The 20,327-nt window shown below is 46.8% G+C and overlaps 2 protein-coding genes across 6 annotated transcripts; one reads left to right on the top strand and one right to left on the bottom strand.

Moving 5' to 3' along the window:
- Positions 1–201: 201 nt before the first annotated feature.
- On the top strand, positions 202–8,948 carry LOC118211410 (phosphatidylinositol 5-phosphate 4-kinase type-2 gamma-like). Of its 5 annotated transcripts, none has more exons than XM_035388602.1 (10): positions 202–405; positions 1,815–1,912; positions 4,078–4,174; positions 4,588–4,737; positions 5,333–5,479; positions 5,903–5,941; positions 6,559–6,672; positions 7,169–7,433; positions 7,896–7,999; positions 8,128–8,948. In XM_035388602.1, exons 2-10 carry the CDS (start codon positions 1,848–1,850, stop codon positions 8,206–8,208), a joined length of 1,062 nt encoding a protein of 353 aa, XP_035244493.1. In that variant the 5' UTR covers positions 202–405; positions 1,815–1,847; the 3' UTR covers positions 8,209–8,948. The 5 variants fall into 5 exon arrangements, with proteins under 5 accessions (XP_035244493.1, XP_035244494.1, XP_035244489.1 ...); XM_035388603.1 differs by lacking the exon at positions 202–405 and adding an exon at positions 413–521; XM_035388598.1 differs by lacking the exon at positions 202–405 and adding an exon at positions 535–896.
- A 1,669-nt stretch (positions 8,949–10,617) lies between these two features.
- LOC118211409 (zinc finger and BTB domain-containing protein 39) lies at positions 10,618–17,386 on the bottom strand. The gene is made up of 3 exons (XM_035388597.1): positions 16,813–17,386; positions 13,866–15,428; positions 10,618–13,640 (listed from the first exon to the last, which is right to left on the bottom strand). Exons 2-3 carry the CDS (start codon positions 15,396–15,398, stop codon positions 12,795–12,797), a joined length of 2,379 nt encoding a protein of 792 aa, XP_035244488.1. The 5' UTR covers positions 15,399–15,428; positions 16,813–17,386; the 3' UTR covers positions 10,618–12,794.
- Positions 17,387–20,327: the final 2,941 nt, after the last annotated feature.

The raw sequence follows: 20,327 nt of genomic DNA, 5'->3' as shown, positions 1-20,327 counted from the left end.
TGCCGACGTTACAAGCATTAGGTTACTTACGATATGCAGGCACCGAACGCACCGAACCAACTTTCACCCACTGAGTCAAGGAGGCCTACGTCAATTGTTTTTGTACATCGCGGTCCCGTGAACTCGATGTTTCCTGTTCAATAAATTTGAACCAAAAGCCTAAACCAACTTTTTAATTAAGTGATCAAAGCATAATATGGCAGGCTACCCCAAAACCAGTGTTTTATCGTGATTTTTCGAAAAAGAGCTAACTATGCACTGCCAAAGTTTCGTGCTCATGGTTTAGGACGCTGCAAATATATATTTTTAAAGCTCACATTTGAATTAGTATGAATTAGGACCATGGTTTAATCACTTGTCTATTTGACGGACACGTGACTGGGGACCTACAGGATACTGATTCAGGTACTGAATGTTGTTATTCAAATATTATAGCATACAATACGGACCGAGGACGTGACCAGGAGCGAGAGCAAACCGAAAAATAAATAAATAAAAACTTGACCAGGAAAAAAATCTAGGTATGGAACGGAAAGTCCTAGTCCTAAGCAATTTTTGCGGACCTTTCCCACAGTAACGCCGGGTTGATGCTGCTACCATTGCTAGAAAATCTAGCTAGCTGATTGGAGAGGCTGTTTCGGTGGAAAGAAGTTTGGCAAGTGGGAAAAGTAGCCTGCTTGCTAACTGGCTATTTAGCTATCAACACCTCTCAAACACAAGCACAAGCAAACATTACGATGGCGTCTCTTGGTAGCTCGGGCTCCGCTTCAAGCCCTATGGTCATTTTGGCTCCTAAAACCAAGACCAAGAAGAAACATTTTGTACAACAGAAGGTGGAGGTATTTCGAGCCAGCGATCCGGTGCTTAGTGTACTTATGTGGGGAGTCAATCACTCGGTAGGTATACGCTAGCTAGTTAGTTCATATTAGCTAACTAGCAAGAAAATGAAAGGCTTGCTAGCTTGACTTTTTGTTAAAAGAGAAGCTAAATTGTAAGCTATTGAGATCATTTATTTAATTTATGTTTTGCGGCTTGCTAGTCTCGTTTTTTTTCGTTAGGGAACGGGCATCGATTGAAAGATATAAGTTACACAGTAGTCTAACTTACTCGACTAGCTTGCTGTGGCTGGCTAGTTAGCATGCTTAATAACAATCCGCTTGCCGGTCAGTTTGTGTCACTTTTCAGCCACATCTGTATCCGAATGCCATTTCGCTTTTTAGTTTTACATCTGACTTGTGGCGACTGATTACTGTTAATTCACCTGCGTATTGTGTGTACATGTGACGTTTTAGGATAGCTGGGTGGGTATTTAACTGATGCATGATAGTTACTCCAAAGGGAAGCAATTCCTCTGCTTCCTCGCCAAACGGAAAAAATGGATAACGTTCCATAAGGATAGATCTAGATTGATAACTAACAACACACTATCTATGCACGTAAAGTTATTAGGCGTTTGCTAGTACAAATAAAAGTTAGACAGCCAGCTGGCAATTTTCACGTTCAGTGGACAGCACCGGACTCAAAATTGAAATGGAAGTTAGTGGGGAAAGTTTCTGTTGACAGCGGTCAGAAAAAGAATGTCTGCTACAGGCACTTACTGGCATTTGTAAAATGTAACGTTTGTTAATTCGTTTTATTGACGTCACAAATACAGAAAAGGCTTAGTGCTCACTTTGCCCTCAGCCTGTTAATAATGTTGATTAATCCCGATGTATTACTGTATTGGGGTGTGTTTTTTAATTTTTTTAGTTTTTTGTAGGGGACGGACATGTGCCTTCCTGATGCAGTGTACTCTTTTTTTCTTTTTTTTTTAGATCAATGACCTCAGCCAGGTGCCAGTTCCTGTAATGTTGCTCCCTGATGACTTCAAAGCAAATATTAAGATTAAAGTCACTAACCACCTCTTCAACAAGTAAGACACAAACTGTACACCGACTGTCTACAGCCAAACGACATAATATATGTTAATATGAACTCACAGTCTAGTTTAACATGTTCTGTGCGGTACATTTAGTAAAGAGATCCTTTTCACCATGGAAATAAACAAAAGATTAGTAGGTTTATTTTTCTTCAGTTTATAAGCTTGTTTTTTCTGTCTCTCCAAGGTTCCCTTTTTAAAAACAATGATACAGAATTCTACGGATGACTGCCATACGGTTGCGTACTTGGAATAATCCAAGAACAGTTTCTGAAAACTGACCAAAAAAACATGCTGGTAATCGTGCTAAACCGCCTTTGCTCAAATCAGTTAAATAAGCCCTCTGAGGAACTGGGCATTCACAGGAAGCCTTGTTAAATGTAGGTTACGGCTCACATAAACAGGATGCATTGCAGAGGCTGACTGGAGCAATCAGCCTTGTGGGAGAGCCTCTGGTGGAATGGAATTTTTAGGGCCGTACCACTGGTGCCCACTTGGACCCATAGCCCTGGAACGGACCGATCAGAATAACGCTCAGGGTTGCCAGAGGGTCTCCCCCAAAATGTGGGGATCTGTGAAAGTGCCAGTATGATTCAGAGTTAATGGTAGGTGTGGCATTTCGAAGTTGAGGTTATGGGGAAATTTGAGGAACATTTTGAGGGGTGAAAAATCACGTGTCTGGCAACCCGGGTGATGGTTTGAGGAGTTGGCATTGCACCGCTGTTTGGACTCAGAAGGAGGGAGGGTGTGCGCGACTTGGGTTTGTGCATTGCGATTGGCTGCAGCGTTTTCAGCCTTCGGCTCGGCTTGCTTCACCGAGATTGGGGCGGTATCTTCAGCAAGGCAGGAGTGGATTTCCACAATCCCATAATCTCCCCAGGAATTCAGGTCTGGCTGGAAGGATGCCAGATCAAATGCAGTTTTTCAAAAAATCTGCTGGTCTGCTTCCTTCTCGCACTGAAATGCCCTACCCCTTGGGTAGCCCCTTTGTTGTTGGTCATTTTGTTCTTCTGATACCATTGAGTGGCTTCCCCTCTTAGCACAGTGTGCGGCAAGCAACAGAAATTTACCGTGTATTGCACGCTCTCTGTTTTGGAGCAAACCACAGGACACAGTGCGTTCCCGAAAAGAATCGCCTCCGAAATGTTTGATTCTTGGATGCAGAATTCTATTTGAGCAGCACTTTTTGGTGGGGCGGGGGGTGGGTGTTTTGACAATTCTAAGTATTTTATCTGGGGTTCTAATGAGCATAGAGATGCAATGGCAGCATGTAAAGACATTTCAGTCATGATTTCAAGATGTTCTCCCCCGCTGCTTTTGCTCTGCTGTGTACCAGCACAGGAACAGTAGCAGGGAAGCGACAGAGGGGCTGGTGTCTGTGTGTGAACATCCCGACAGGGAGTGAGAAATTCCTGAGGAAATCTGAGGCTTTCAGGTGGAGGATGAGGCACTTGTTCCCAGTACAGCAACACTTCCCTGGCCTAGAAACCGTCCCAGGGCTGATTGTGGCTGGGAGCTCCATGGTACGCTATGTAATTGGCCACAGTGTCGCCTGGGGAAGGAGGCTTTCGGGCACCAGGATTTGCTGTGCACCGGAAATCTTTGTCCACAATTTTCCTTGTCCAAGTCTTAGTACACGGTACACCCTACAATATACGTTTCACTAGAAGAAATCTCAGAATTCAGTCGGACTTCACTGTTGCCGTTTCTAAGTGATTGGGTAGCTTCTCCTGTAGAATTTCTCCACCTTTTGCAAATTAGGTTTTTTTGGGGCATGGGAAGCTACGTAAGGGGTGCATTACTCCTTCTGCAGCACAGTTGGTGGGCCATGAAAAGAAACATCAGCTGGCTGTCCACATTTCTGCGTGCTATTGGCTCCTCCCCCGACCATCAGAGGACATTGCACAGGCCTATCATGGGAGAGTCCTGCAGATATATTTGGGTATTCCTGTTGAGAGAAAATACAAGTAAGGGATGAAAGGGTATTTTAAAATTGAATCCATTTTCAGAGTTACACTGTAAAAAAGGCTAATGCTTTCGTTAGGGTGTGTCAGTAGTACACTTGCGAATCTGGCCTGATCAAAGTTTGTGCTGATGTCGAAGTGCCTGTGCCACGTCATGCATTTCATTTTGGGTTTCCTTCATCTTTCCCCCCGCAGAGAGAATCTTCCGGGACATTTCAAGTTTAAGGAGTACTGCCCGCAGGTCTTCCGCAACCTCCGCGAACGCTTTGGGATCGAAGATTTGGATTATCAGGTGTGAAGTCTTGTTTGTTTTTTTTTTTTACGTTGGGCTAAATGTTGTTGCCTCCTTTTCCTGAAGAAAGAACCTCTAAATGGGGAAGTCATTTGTTATTGAAGGTTCACCAATTTGATCTAGGTCATTTGAATGGTTCATGCAAGTCTATGATTGGCAGTGAATATTTAGCTCCTTCCAAGTCCTTTAACATTGCCTGCAGTGGTCTTTAGATGATGATGACTAAAACAGTGGCGTATTGAAGAGGCCATTTGTGTTGCTGGGTTTTTTAGTGATGGGGTGGATTGCAAAGCCACTAATGTGTCTCCATGGGCATTTTTGTCTCAGGTAGGCATTGGAGCTTATGATAACATCTGTGGCTGTCTCCTAACTGATGTGTGCCCCCCCCCCCCCCCCCCCCCCCAATTCCACAGGTCTCTCTGGCACGCAGCCCCCCTGTTAGGGGTGGGGAGGGCCAGGACGAGGGGCTGCTCATGACCTCTTATGACCGCACGCTGGTGGTCAAGCAGATCTCCAGTGAGGAAGTGGAAGACATGCACAACCTACTGTCTGAGTATCACCAGGTAAGGTAGACTGCTGACCTGGGGCCTGGGGCTGCCTTTCCCAGTATTGTATATACACTCTGCGACAGCTTGCTATGTGTTTCTGGGGACTTACCATGCTTATGCGGACCTGCTGTATTTGGACTGTGTGAGGACGTGTATTTCTGGGTATGTTCTGAATTTGTGGGGACTTGCAATGTTTGTGGGAGTTTTTCACATTTATGGGGATGTACCATGCTCATGATGTGCCATGGTTGTGGGAACTGTGATGTGACCCTATTACACAATGTTCTTCTTGTACCAGCCCCTGGTCTCACAGCGGTTCTCTCTCACTCCCTCCCTCCCTCTCTCTCTCTCTCTCTCTCTTCCTTCTGCCCTCCCACCCTCCCTCCCTCTCTCTCTCTCTCCCTCTCCCCCCCTCTCCCTCTCTCCCCACCCTCTCTCTCTCTCTCCCTCCCTCTCTCCCTCTCTCCCCCCCTCTTTCTCTCTCTCCCCACCCTCTCTCTCTCTCTCTCCCTCTCCCCCTCTCTCTCTCCCTCTGCCCCCCCCCTCTCTCTCTCCCTCTGTCCTCCCCCCCCCTCCCTCTCTCCCCACCCTCTCGCTCTCTCTCCCTCAGCACATTGTGACGTGCCACGGCAGCACTCTGCTCCCTCAGTTCCTGGGCATGTACCGCGTCAGCGTTGACAGCGAGGACACCTACATCATCGTCATGAGGAACATGTTCAGCCACCGGCTTGTTGTGCACACAAAGTACGACCTGAAGGTGAGGCAGGAGGGAGAGGGCCTGAGGCTTCTCTGTAGCACGGTGGTACTCCACACCAGGGGTCACCAGCCGTAGTCCTGAAGAGCCACAGGGTGTGCTGGATTTCATTAGGATAGGTGGGTTAACTATGCGATCAGTGGCTTTATTTGATCGGTTACCGGTAAGTGTAAAACCAGCAGTGTTTTTAACACCAGGATCAGGGTTAGAGACCCCTCTTGTATGCTCTCCAGGTGTAAAAAGGGCACTGATCCTGGATCAGTATTGCCTCATGCTGTGGTTTGTATCAGGTAGTATTTAGCTGATCATGCTTCAGTGTGCGTGCATGTGTGTGTGTGTGTGTGTCTGCGCATTTATAAACTGTAGTAGCATTAGCATAATTTGTAACATTCAAAAAATAATAATTTATATCCCTCCTCTTTCCAGGGCTCCCTGGTTTCTCGGGAAGCGAGCGATAAAGAGAAGGTATGGCTGAACGCAGCGATTCTTCATTTCTCTTCTATTCACACGTCTTTCGTGTTGTGCCCCGGCCACAGCCGAGACTGGCGCGGTCCAGATTCCACGGGGCAGAGCGATGGCCAAACATGACGAGCCAGCCAGCACCCCCCTTTCTCCACGTTTTTTCACAGCAGAGATAAATACCCACAAAAATCAGAATAGTCATATTCCTGGGCACCCTCAGTAAGAGAAATGTACATTTCAGGGAGAAGTTATTTGAGTTAGCCTTGATGAGTAGTCCATGGGATAAAGAAAAAATCTTTTAAATGCCTGTTTACAGATCTCCAGTTTAGGAATAAACTGGACGAACAAGCATTTGTACAATTCAACATGCGCTGTCATCGGTGCAGTCATCTATACGTTTCTGTGGCCATTTGTGACTACTTTTTTTGCAGGAATTGTTTCTTAATAATTTTATTAGAAGAAATGTGCGCGTATTAAATGAACATGCTGGTGTTGTGCATGAGCAGAGAGGGAATCTGAGTGAGTTGTTTGCGTCGTAAAGCCCCCCTCTTAACACTGAGCACATCCTCTGGATAAACCCCGCCCCTCTGCCCTCCTGCCGCACGCGCCGTGCTGCCCAGGTGAAGGAGCTGCCCACCTATAAGGACGTGGACTTCCGCAACAACTTGCAGAAGGTGTACGTCAGCGAGGAGGAGAAGGACCGCGTCATGGAGAAGCTCAGCAGGGACGTGGAGGTGAGGAGGTCCGCGACCCCGCCCCACCGCCAGGAAGGCCGGCCCCCCCTGCGGCCGGGCGCCGATCGGCCAGACGGTCGCGTGAAAGCACCTGCGCCAACTCGCTTATTTTTATGTGCGTTTGTGTGTGCACGCGTGTGTGCATGTATATGTGTTGATGTGGTGTGTGTGTGTTTGTGTGCGTGCTCATGTATGCAATGTACATGTGTTGATGTGGTGTGTGTATGTATGTGTGTGTGTGTATGTGGTGTGTGTGTGTATGTGTGGTACATATGTATGTGCGTTTGTGTGCGTAATAATGTTTGTATGTATATGTCTGGATGTGGTGTGTTTAAATGAATGTGTGTGTGTCCATGTGGTGTGTGTGCACTTGGGGTGTGTGTGTGTGTGCACTTGGGGTGTGTGTGTATGTGTGTGGTGCTTATCTGTGTGTGTGTGCCCCTGGGGTGTGTGTGTGTATATGTGTGGTGCTTACCTGTGCGTGCATGCGCTGCAGTTCCTGGTGAAGCTGAGGATCATGGGCTACAGCCTGCTGCTGGGGATCCACGACGTGGCCCGGGCCGAGCGCGAGGAGGAGGAGCTGGAGGAGTCTTCGTACGAGGAGGAGGCGGAGCCCGAGAATGGCCAGGTGCCCGTTCCCACCGCGGGCTCGTACGGGACGTCCCCCGACGGCATTGCCGGGTACCTGAGCTCGTACAGGCCCCTGGGCCCCGGGGAGTTTGAGCCCTACGTGGACATGTACGCTGTGAAAAGTGCACCAGGTCAGTCCGGAGCGGGGAGGCCACGCCTGTCGCAGGCCGTCCTCACAGTGTAGGCGGAATGCTTCGTCAGCGTTATAACATTGGCACTACATTGCAGCCACATTGTGAGAACGTTTTGTTTGCCGGTCTGCCTGTTTGCCTAGTGCACGTTATTGAGTGACTTCACAAGAGAGGCAGAGTGAGAGTGAGGAACAGCACTAAAGAGCAGCAGAAAAATCTGGAGCAGCAGAAATATCTGAGTGAGAGAAAATAGTCATCTGTTGAAAAAGTTAACCGATAGTGAGAGGAAAGTAACATAATGCCACAGAGGAGGTGAAGGACCTGATTTTGGCCAGTAGAGGGGGTCAGGGGAGCAAAAACCCGGTTTTGACCAGTGGAGGGGGTCAAGGAGGATGTGGATTGTCAGCCAGTGGAGAGCATTGGTCACCCCCCCCCCCCCCCCCCCCCCCATTTCCTTTCCAGGTGCCCCCCAGAGGGAGGTGTACTTCATCGGCCTGATCGACGTGCTGACGCAGTACGACACCAAGAAGAAGGCGGCACACGCGGCCAAGACGGTCAAACACGGGGTGAGTCGCAGCTGTACGGCGGGAGGAGGCGGAGCTACCGCCGAGTCGCAGGCCGGCGTGGAGTTTGGAGGCCCCGGCTGCCCAAACCACCGGAATTAACGAACGTGTGATCCCTGTATGCTCTCCAGGCCGGAGCGGAGATCTCCACGGTCCACCCGGAGCAGTACGCCAAGCGGTTCCGCGAATTCATCGCCACCATCTTTGCGTAGCGGCCGCACGGACCGTCCCTCCCACCGACACGCCCGTCTCTTTCTGCTCCTCCGCACTCTGTCTCAGAAAGTACACAAATTAAACAAATACCGTCATTAAACGCCGACCAAATGGAGCTGGCTAGGGTCAACGCATAGAAGCGATTTTCTATTTATGTTATCTTACGGATATGTATTTATTGATGATGTCATGAAACAATCATATACTGACACAGATCCCTTTTGCTTTGCCTCAAGAGGGCATATAGTCCAGCAAGATCAATGTCTTGTGGAAATGTTGTATTTGATTTGTTCAGTGAATCCAACTTGATGAAAAGCCCAGTTGAGCAATCTGAGAAGTCAGCTGATCTCATGGGCGACTAGGAACAGTCTTTGTGACATCATCAAAAGTGGACTGGACAGAGTAGTCTGTAGTGGCATAGTCGACTAGATATTTCTTTCTCTGTCCATTGCAGTTCTGGTGAAATCAAACCAGTGTGATCAGTAATTAAAAGTCATTGCTGGAGAATTTAGTTTTCTCCAAACTTTCTCAAGAAAATTCAAGAACGAACCACAAACCGTGTAAGACCACCATGTTCAAATGGTCATATTTCAAGTGTAGATGATTAACAAGTATAAATAAATTATGAAGGATTCTGTCAACTAATGTAGACATGAAGGACACATTAGACCATATGCCTTACGATTGTTGTGCAATATTCAAGGATCGGACCAAATATATTTTACACAAATTTTCTGAAGCATTGTCGCGTGTTTTTATGGCAACAGCCACAGGCTATAGCTGTGGTTGAATGTCAATAGGCAGTTTATACTTCCTGGTTGGCAAATATTGTTTGGTTTACCCCTAGCGGGAAAGGCCAGCAGTATCCTAACACTGCAGACTCCCAGTCAGTCAGCTAGTGACATGGCCAAGGAAGGGTCCAGCATGCACTATAAATGACCTTGTTACAATTTGTCAATCACTACAGTATAAAATTCAGAATTTTAAAATGAAGCCTCTATATATGTGTGTTTGTATGTAATTATTTTAACTTTTTAATTTATTACAAAACCTATAGCCTAAAAACTAGTTGGGGTCATCTCCTTAGGGACTCCAAAGTAATGCTAAAGCATTCATTTTCAGATTTTTATTCTTAATAGAACAGATACAAAACAGGATTAGGACAGTGTAATAAAATTGTCATGGTTTGCAATGACAGCATCTCACACTTATTAAAAACAATACAAATAAAACTAGCTTTTAAAACCCATATAAAATAAAACTACAATTCTGTGAATAGAAGACACTTCTATAAATAGGCTCAGAAGAAATTAATAAGGCCAAAGCATTGCTTCCGTACTGGTACAGACACTGTACATTTGAAAAGAAAAGTCTACATTTTCATTTTTTCTCAGAAATGTTTAGATCAATATCTTCATAAATGGACCAGAATATTAATACAGCACCATCCATTTCTTTTAAGTACACAGAAGCATGCACGCCTTAACACAGTTTTATCACTTTATATATAAATGATGATTCACTACACCAATTTAATCTTTTAAAAAAATCTTTCTTGAAAGTGTCGGTTAGATATGAACTTTGGGGGTTTATGGGAGCACACAATCAGTAGCTATAGTTCCGTACTTATGAATTTGCACAATTTTTTGAAAGATGGTTCCCAGTTTTGCATGCCTTGCTAAATAAAAATTAGTGTGTTGCATATTTAAAAAAAAAATGAAGTTAGTCAGCTAAAGAACACAACAGACAGACATTTATCACAAAGTCAACAGTTTGGAGGGGGGAAATGTGAAACTACTGGTTAAGGCAAATGGAGACTTGTGGGTTGCACAAAACCTAATGTACCCTGCGCCTTGGTTGCATTAATCAGACACTCTCACACACAAATATTAAAGTCATTGCTGACAAAAAGATATCACGCGCGCTCAAATCGATCCACTGGGGGCAGCAGTGTAGTATAGCGGGTGTGGAAGTGGTCTTGTAACCACTCGATTCCCGGGTGGGACACAGCTGTTGTACCCTTGAGCAAGGCACTTAACCTGCATTGCTTCAGTATATATCCAGCTGTACAAACGGATGCAGTGTAAAATGCTATGTAAAGAACTGTAAGTCATTCTGGATAAGAGCGTCCGCTAAATGCCTGTAATGGTACACCACTGCCCTGACTGGCTTTTTGCATACGAGTAATTGTGCTACTTAATTTTCTGCAACATTCAAATTGTAACGGAGCTACTGATAAGCATGAGGACCTTTTGCTGAAATGCAGTTTAAGAGACCGGCAGCCGCCGTTTGAATAAATCCTGAATGTAGAGTGGGAATAATGTAGCTCAAAAACACAGAAGGATGAGGTTGTTTTTTTTAGTGTATTCTGATGCATAGTAATCACTGCCAGCTGATTGGCTATAGTGGCACTGAAGAACAGGGCCAGTTGAGTGATTTTTTTTTTTCAGAATCTGCAGCCTGACCTGAGGTATATGCAGGGCCCGATGACATCCACTGGCAGAACATTCCATCTTACATGGCTCAGTATGTGAAAACTGACATACAGTATGACTGACTGATGAATAAAACCCTTAATAGTCTTTATAATGTCCGTACATATTGGTGATGCATCCATTCCACGCTCAAGTGCCATCGTATTTCCAACTGTCATTATTTTGAGAGACACTTTTCCCAAAGGGAGACCGTGTCATATAGCATGTGGATCGGGTCATGAACTAGCTAGGCATTTCAAACTGTAGAGCAGGGGTGTCCAACTCTGGTCCATAGTCTACTAGTTTTTGTAGCAACTCAGCACTTGATTGACCGGTTGTAGGTGCAGGTAACTCACTTCACCTGATTTCTTGGTTCTAAATTGGTTTGCTGTTAATACTGTCAAAACAGAAACCAGCAGACCACCATTGAACGCCCCTAGTATGCATTACCATCACACGATTGGCTGTTGAGCTTAAATTGTTTCTAATGTCAAGCTAGCAACCGTGCGGTCTTGCTTGTATTATTTCTGTTATGAACATTTATCATCCACGATCAGGGACACCGTAACCTGTGGCAAACGGAGCAAGGCTGCATTCAGCACATCGCAAAGCTAATGGAAGCGACTTTGATTTTAATATTCAGTTTGAAAAAAATCTCAGTGCTGAGTATGCACTTGTGTTCTTGACTGCAGTGCTTCATGTATCACAGCCAGCCAACCGTCTGATATATGAGCTTCCTAACCACTATATAGGCACAACATACATTTAATATAACTGCATGTAGGCTAGACATTAGAAGTGCTTGCATGACCTTGAGAAAGATGCTAGGTATTCTCTATTGCTGCAAAATGTGGAGCATCTATATTTGTAAAGCTGTGTCAATTATTTCCTGCTTTCCAGAGTTCTTTTTTTTTTGATGATGAAGGAACAGTACTTAACCTATGAGCTGTCAGCTGCAGCCACCACCAAGAGCTGAAATAGGGGCCAAACTCCATTTTGGGCCAACACGGGGCCAAATTCATTTTCCGTTGTTACACACCCACATCCACTGAGAGAATAAACTAGTGAAAATAAACTGACCGAATGAGAACTAAACTAGTCGAGAGATTCAAAAAGCAAAACCGGTCATTCAAGAAAAATTAAAAGTTCACAGCACTTTGGGATGCTGCTGCGGCTGAATGCTCCCAAGCTGCAGCTGCCTGTAATGCACATGGCTAATCCATATATAATAAAATTATTTGTTCTACTGGCCATGCCTTTTGACCAGTGGATACTGTCGTCAAAGCAAACACTTTCAGCATTTCTTAAACCTGTTAAAATGGAGGCCGAGCTGAAACTTGACCATGCCAACAGGGCCACTGTGTCAACTTCCGACACCTCTTCTTTTTCTAAAATGACAAACCACTCACTATGCTGCCACCCAGTGGCAGAAATGGATAGTGTTGATACTGTAAAAAAGTTTTAAAATAAAATAATAATACTCTCCATGAAATCGCTATAACCATCACTTACTACTCAGAACACGACAAACGCACGCACACAGACAGCATAAGGTTTATCCTGACAGTCGTTAAGAGTTTACGCATCTGGAATAGGAGTGACGTGGCAAATGTCCTGCAGTTTGAGGAAAATTGAATTGCAGAAGGTAGCATTTCTAAAGGTTCTGGGCCCCGGATGCGAAGCAGGAAGTGCTCATCTTTCACTAATGATCCATAGCTGGAAACAGATTTGAGCAAACATTTCCTTTCTGGTTCCTAGGCATCTCTTTAGTGCAGACGCTACACTGATCCACTAGGCTCTGTGTGGTACTCGTGTGTTAACTGAAACACCTTTGTCTGTTAAACACAAGTAACCGTTGTCACAATGCAAAAGTAGAGCTCATTGTTCCTACTGCAAGAAGAGATCTTTTGCACGTTCAGATGACGGAGGCGTAGGAATACGGAGCATCACACGTCACTGGACCAAAACATGGTTTCGTTTTGCTTTCCCAAACGTTTGCTTTCCCAAACGAGAATCGACACCTTGGCATTAACTTCAAAAATCCTATTCACGGACGGACAGGATGGGCGGGGGTGCTTGGCTATAGGGGCACGTGGTTCCCCCAGAGCCGATCAGCTGTCCAGGCTGGGCATGGGCTCTTTAGAGTGGTCATTGTACATGAAGGTCTGCTCGATGTTGAAGTCGGGCGGCAGGCAGTCCTTGTGCAGCTCCATGTGGGAGGAGACCAGCTTGAGGGTGGAGAAGTAGAGGCCGCAGACGGTGCAGCGGTACATGAGGGCGCCCGCGTGCGTCTTCAGGTGGCAGATCATGGTGGAGCGGCCGCGGAAGAAGCGCAGGCACACCTTGCACTGGTAGGGCTTCTCGCCCGTGTGGATGCGCAGGTGGTAGGTGAACTCGCCCGAGTGGGCGAACGGCTTCCCGCAGTACCGGCACCGGTACCACTTGGCCTTCTGGCCCGCCCCGGTGACCCCGTCGCCGCGGAGACCTGGGCCGAGCGACCCGTCCGCCCCCGCCCCCAGGTGCCCCGCCCTGCCGGGCCCGCCCGCCTCGCCGGGCGAGGGGGAGGAGTACTCGAGGGAGTGCTCGGCCTTGCGCTTGCCGTTACCGGGCCGGACCTGCAGGTTGCCGGCGTGCTGGCTCAGGTGGTACTGGAAGGCGGAGGCCGAGTGGAAGACCTGCGGGCACAGGAAGCAGCGCAGCTCCTCCGCGCCGTCGCCCAGGGCGACCGGCTCCGCCCCCGGCCCCGGCCCGTCCTCCCCGGTGTGCAGCGCCAGGTGCCTCTCCATCAGGGGGCGCTCCAGGAAGCTGCAGGCGCAGCGGGGGCAGGAGTAGATGGGCAGGGAGAGGTGCGTGAGGGCGTGCCAGAGCAGGGCGCACAGCGAGGGCTGGGGGTGCTGACACACCCCGCACCGCAGCGACTGCACACACACGTGGGCCAGGAGGTGATCCCTCACAGCCTACAGAAGGACAGAGGGGGAGGGGAAATGTGTGAGACAGAAGGCTAACTAACACCCACCCATATATATTAAGTACATCACAGACACTAGTGCCTTAGTATAGCTCACAAATGTAGCTACACAATGAAACTTCAGTAACTTAACAGATGGTAACTTACAGATGGTTATTAATATACCTGCAGCTGTGAAATTATGACAACGCAAAAACTAAAGTCCCGGCCTGACCTGGAAGTCCTTGGCAAGTAGTTTCCCACAAACGGCACAGCGCAGTTCCCCTCCGGGCCCCCAGGAGGTGCTGTTGAGCTGCCCGGGCTGAGGCTGCTGAGCCCCGGCGATGGCCTGCCGGCGGTGCCGGTTGAGCCTGGCCTGGCTGCAGAACTGCAGGCGGCACATGTCGCAGGAGAAGAGCAGGATGCCCACGTGCGTGAGGGCGTGCGTGACGCGGGCGGCTCGGTCGGCGAAGCCGGCTCCGCACACGCGGCAGGCCCCGGTCTCGGACAGGTGCGTCTCGGCGTGGGCTCGGACGGCGGCCGCGTCGGCCGGCAGCGTCTCCCCGCAGGCCCTGCACGTGGCCCAGCTCCGGCTCCCGCCCTCCAGGCACACCAGGTCTTCGTCCTCCTCCTCCTCCTCCCCGATGTAGTTGGCCTCGTCGTCGCTCAGCTCGATGATCTCCTCCATCGTCATCGCGCCGCCATCGCCTACCCCCGTTCCGCCCACCAGCACGGGCCTTTCTTCTCCTATGACCTCTTCGTCCTCCTCAAAGAGCACGTCCCCCTCCTCCATGCCCAGCCTCTCCTCCGCCGGTCCCATCTGCAGGCCTTCCAGGGGGTCCCCGGACGACGAGGAAGGGGCGCAGAGCTCGCCTCCCAGTTGGGCCGAAGAGTCCGGGTAAGAGTACGCGTCGCCGGCGCACGGCTGGGTGGGCCCAGACTCCTGCCCCGTCGCTGCGTCCTGCTCGCCCTCCCTCTCGGCCGAGTCCTCTCCTTCCTCCACCTCCTCGGTCTTCAGCTGCAGGGGGGGGTTCAGGAGGGAGTCCGCGGCCCTCGGGGGGCCGCAGTCCGACGGGCTCTGCTCTGGGCGCTTCCCGTCGGCCGCCCGGCCGTACTCGGAGAGCGAGCCCGCGTCCTCCGCCTTGGGGGGCTGGGAGAGCGGGGGCGCGGAGGGGGAGGGGGACAGGTAAGGGGAGGGCACGTGGAAACGGCTCCCGTCCTTGGGGAGCGCAGGGAGAGGGGCGGCCGGGGTGGGCGCCGCGGTGGAGTAGCCCGAGGAAGAGGACGAGGAGGAAGACGAGGCCGCCGAGGACGAGCACACTGAAGCGGGCCCCACGGGGGTAGGGGTGAGGCCCAGTTCAGGGTCCCCGTCGGCCTCCTGTTCCCCGGGCCCGGACCCCCGCAGGTCGGGGAAAGTGGCGTGGCAGGCGCGCACCAGCTCCCTCACCCCCAGCCGCTCGGCCAGCTCGTACAGCACGCCCACGTTGATCAGGTCGGTGAAAATCTCCGCCGTGTAGATGAAGGTCAGCACTTTCTCGAAGTTGGCGGGGGCCACGAAGTCCAGGGTGACCGTGCTGGCGGGCCGGGCGCCCGCTGAGAACAGGCTCCGGAAGTAGGAGGCGGCGCAGGCCAGCACCACGCGGTGGGCGGGGAAGGAGCGCCCGCCCACGCGCAGCACCACGTCGCACAGGGAGCTGGACAGCCGGCAGCGGTTCAGCTCGGCGAGGAGGTTCGCCCCGTGGCCCGTGCCCTGGAGCCGGATCCTCATCCCGACAGTGTGACCGCAACCAGAACGCAACTGAAACAAATCGAAAGGTCAGAATATTTTAACTTTACAATTACAAATACTCATTTTGCACTCAAACAATGTGACTTACAAAAGCGTATTACATAACGGTAAGCAAACACCATAAAAAACTGTAGATTGGAACAGTGACAATTATATTTGTGCCACCATCAAGGTGCATGTTGAAAGACTTGTGAACTAAAGGGAGATAAGGGTTGGCTTCTTTGTTTTTTTTTTTAAGACAGAAACATTTGAGTTTAAAAGAAACACTGAGATATAATTTGAAAGGGTGAGTTTTGAGGTTCTTGAGGAAGACAAAATAAATGTCCTTGATTTAATGATTCAATCACGGTGAACCTATCAGATAGAACACCAGTTCCTGAAATCTCCAACCGACCTCATTAAAAGTTCTGCGTGTGCCCCTCAGCGGCGTGGAGTGACAAAACGAAGAACACGGAGTTCGGAGTATAGCCTATGACCGTGATATTCGGCAAAGAGTTCTCCGGTGGTTCGTTTTCGATAGGTTTGAACGTCCTTTGAAGTAAATTACCCACTTAAACCTCTACCTACTAAATCTGGTCTCCACGTTAGGTTCTTAGTTTTCTAGAACTTATGCAGCATAGAATGTCTCTGGCTACTTGTAGCTTACAAGTTTAGCAAGTGTTTACTATAGCCCATCAAAGATAGTCATGTAACAAATCCCAATAATAACGAATATTAACAGCAAGACAGTGTCAGGAGATGACTAGAAATAAACATGACAACTCTGGTAAGGGAGTGTAATCAGACCCAGCAGTAAATTTAATTGAGGGAAAACTCCAAATGAATTATCTTTTTTTTTTTTTTTAATTTAATCTCAGTTTTTCAAGCAGCTATATTTTTTCGTTCGTTCGGTACGGACAAAACGGCTGGGAGCTGAGTGAACCGAAGACAAGTAGCGCGAAATATTTGGTACAAATTCCATACATAGTAATAACTATGTACGAACTAGGAGTTCTCACAGAGAAATGCAATGGAAACACGTAAAGAACACACATAGCATCATTGCTATGAATGCAAAACAGACAGTTTAGAAAGGATAGCTAGACTGAACAGAGCAAGTACCTCTTTTGTAAATATTGCAAGCTAACGTTGTCATTAGCTAGCTAACTGCCCAGGTAAAGCTCTAGCAGATACAGCCTATATTTAACTAAGATTTCAGAATGGCGACCCGCTTAATGCAACTGTCTCGTATCGTAATACTAACCATCTATAATAATACGATTATAATCTGACTACAACCAGCTAGAAAGCTAGTTATTGTTGCTACAATGGGAAGCCAGTTAGTCCAGGTAGTTATCTTTTCGATGAAACACTATACAATGATTCCGGAAAACTAAATTAAATTGCAGCTCACCCATGCAAAGACGCCAATTTTAATTAACTTTTTTTGCTTTTCTTCCTTCTTCTCGTGATCCTCATATACTACACAGGCGCCTGCTAGTTATCAGTAAACATCAATACAACTCCCGTGTTCTCTGGTTTTGACTGGCAGGAGAATCTGGACGACGGACAACTCAGACGAGAACACGTGACTAGCGAAAAGACAGGATGAGTACACGACGTCATAGACATATATGTCTATGCACGACGTCACACATTTGCGAATCAGACGGATGCATATTGCCAAAGCGTTGCTTTTTTGTTTTGCGTTTAGGCATCTACTTGGAAGACGGTCTTATCAGTGGCGGTTTTTGCAAGTGCGTCTGATAAGTGTAGAACAGTACTAGATTCACAAATCGACTTAACGTTGCACGCCTTAGATCCGCGGTGCATGACATGACTATGATGTCCTGCACATGAATGTATGTGGGCCTATGGGCTACGCTATGTCCTTTTAAGGTTCGCTCAATAAATATACTAATGGTTAAGAATAATTTTTCATGATTTTCAGTTTCCGTTCATTACTCCTAAATATGTCATAAAATCTAGAAGAGTTTAGCCTACAGCTTAACAAAGCATATGCTGATAAATACTTTGATGTGTTGACTTCTAGCCCATGTACGACTATATATTGTATTCAAGATAATACAACATATAGTCGTACATAGGCTGGAAGTCAACACATGAACGTGTTATGGTTTCATTTTAAGCTTTTCATTTGAAGACCAGTGCAGTATCAGCACGTACGGCCTCGCATGCGTGTGTTTACAATCTAAAGTGTGAAATTAATATTTTCTTGAATTAACGAAGGTATGAGTATGAAAGGTATGCAATCTTAGCGTCTAGAAAAGTTAGCTCTTCAAATATTCAAATTTACTCACGTGTCGAGGCCATAGTTGTCAAGTTAGTGAGCCCAGTGAGCGGAAAGAGTACTGCCACAGACAGTCCTATAGCAACCAAATAAAATCTTTGCCCCTTAGTGGACGGAAGTATGAACAACACCATCTACACAAAAGGCAGATAATTATGTAATTAATGTAACTGTGCGGGGCTGTTTTCAAACCCTTACGCGTTTCCCCGTTTTTAACACAAGCCTGAAAATAACATACCCAAAATAAAATGGTTACTATTCTTGAACCCTTTTGACTACAGACATAATCCTGGTCTCTTCTGAATGGTATCCCATGGAAGTTCCAAGATTCAGAATTACTCTAAATATTTCAGAAAGAAAGTGACATAAGCTCAAACACAGTGGAGGTGGAAGTTTTTTCTCACCTAAAATATGATTTTTAATATGGATAGAGTTTTTTGCGAGTGTCCCAGGTAAATTAAAAAACACAATGTAACCACGGCCGCAACACTGGAAATTTGATGACAATCCCACCAAAAATGAGCATTCTGCATTTTTTTTTTGTTTGTTTGTTGCTGTGTCTAGGTGGGTTCCCGAAAAGGTCATTTGGATACTTGGTGAACAAATCATATTTTGGGTGTTTAGACCAGGAAAATACTACATGTAAATACTATATGCTAGTAAAAGACATTTGCTGAAATTGGCTCGCTTTCCCCCTGCCTGTCAAATAAAGTTAAGTTTGGATTTCTCATGTCTGTTCTCCATGGCTCAGCCCAGGAGGCAATTCGATTTTTCAAAGTGTCTTACCGTAAGAAGCCAGCTCCAACCTCAGTTAAGAAGCTCAGCGTTTACGAAAATCATAAGCCGTAAGCCTTTTTAAAGCCCTATGTGTAAGTTGCAAAACAATTGTTACAAAAGGGATCTTCTGATTGATTGTTGTAGAACACCTTAGTCTGTAGGTTACTGTGCACCCTTACATCATTATCAACCTCTCCTTTTGATATTTTATGAAGTGTTTTCATTTAATTTTCCTGGCTTTAGGGTAAACAAAGGAATAAGAGTGGTTGACAGGAAAGGGGAACAATGTCTAAAACCATGAACAAGGAAGAGCACAAGAAAATAATTAGGCAGGGAATGGATATGCTCTTCAAAATCTTGTTTGGAAAACTTGAACTTGAACTGAGTTATTTTTCTCCTCAGTACTCGGATCACATCTCTCTGATTATGAATCAGAGTGAATAAAAAACACCTGCTCAGTGTCGAGATATATAAAGCAAAAGGGTTTTAGTTGCAATATTTATTCAAAACATTTTTCTCACAATGTCAAAACTGTGGCTTCTTTCATCCCTGTGGTATCCTCCACCAATTCAGGAGAGTGCAGACTAACTGCCAGTTACCTTTTCTTTCCCCACCCATTGGGTCAGATAAGTGCACTTCATATACACTTAAGGCCAGTGTTGGGGAGTCTTTGACTACATGTACTTAAACTAGTAGTTTAATTGCATTTTGCAGCAGTTTTGCTGGTAGTTCAACTACTTTCAAATTTGTGTAATGGTTTTAGTAGGTGATTAGCTTTTTTTGTCATTTTGGGGAATAGATACAATATCTACAATGATACAATTGGATTATTTGTCTACTCTATAACTGCATAAGGACAGCACTTCCTGTTCTGATTTTTTTTTTGTGCCAAAATGCTTTTGCTGGTCTTTAGGAAACAATTGAAAGTCATGCGCTGACATTCTAATAAAATAGCAATTACAGCTAGCTTGATCTACAGTGGGTCCCTATTAGGAACTGTGACAGGCACTGGATTTATTAGACCGGCGCGAGATGCTTTTCCCCCTCGTTGGCCACCTACGTCCCTATGATGCATTACTGGCTGGTTCTATCGTGCCTTCCTCCCCTCTCCCTTCTCCCTTCTGGTCTCTCATTCTGAGCCCCAGTCTGTGTCTTTTAAAATTGTGAAGTGGGCAGAGATGGGCCAAAAGCTGGTGTTAGACGGACTGCATTTATATAGCACTTTTATCCAAAGCGCTTTACAATTGATGCCTCTCATTCACCCATACTCACACACCAATGGTTGAAAGGCTGCCATGCAAGGTACCAATCAGCTTGTTGGGAGCAATTAGGGGTTAGGTGTCTTGCTCAGGGACACTTTGACACGCCCAGGGTGGGGGATTGAACCAACAACCCTCCGACTGCCAGACAACTGCTCTTACCTCCTGAGCTATGTCGCCCCAGGTGACTGTACACTGGTGTTGCTGTACGCTTTACATGTTTTCAATCATTTTTAATTTTAATTTTATTTTTTACTATTTATGGTATTGTCTGGAACACACCCATCAAACACAGTGGTCCTCAGGACAGAGTTCAGGATGTCCTGCCATGTATATTGCTGAGGGACAATAATAACTCTATGGAAATGAGTCATTTAAGATAACTGTCTGACACTTCACCCTATTTGTGCAAGCCATGAAATTTTGGTTAAAACCTACTGATGAGGTCAAAATAGTCCATCCAAAATGACTAAACCACATTGTGACATTGATTTATTTGTTAATAACGTGCTGTTAAAGTCAATGAGCTTGTGGAAAATTTGAAAAAAGAGTAAAGGTCTGCTTTACATGGTGTCATATATC

This window comes from Anguilla anguilla, chromosome 13 (assembly GCF_013347855.1).
Source record: "Anguilla anguilla isolate fAngAng1 chromosome 13, fAngAng1.pri, whole genome shotgun sequence".
NCBI classification, from domain to species: domain Eukaryota; kingdom Metazoa; phylum Chordata; class Actinopteri; order Anguilliformes; family Anguillidae; genus Anguilla; species Anguilla anguilla.
The sequence above is the reverse complement of the archived record's forward strand: the minus strand, read 5'-3'. Positions and strand labels throughout refer to the sequence as shown.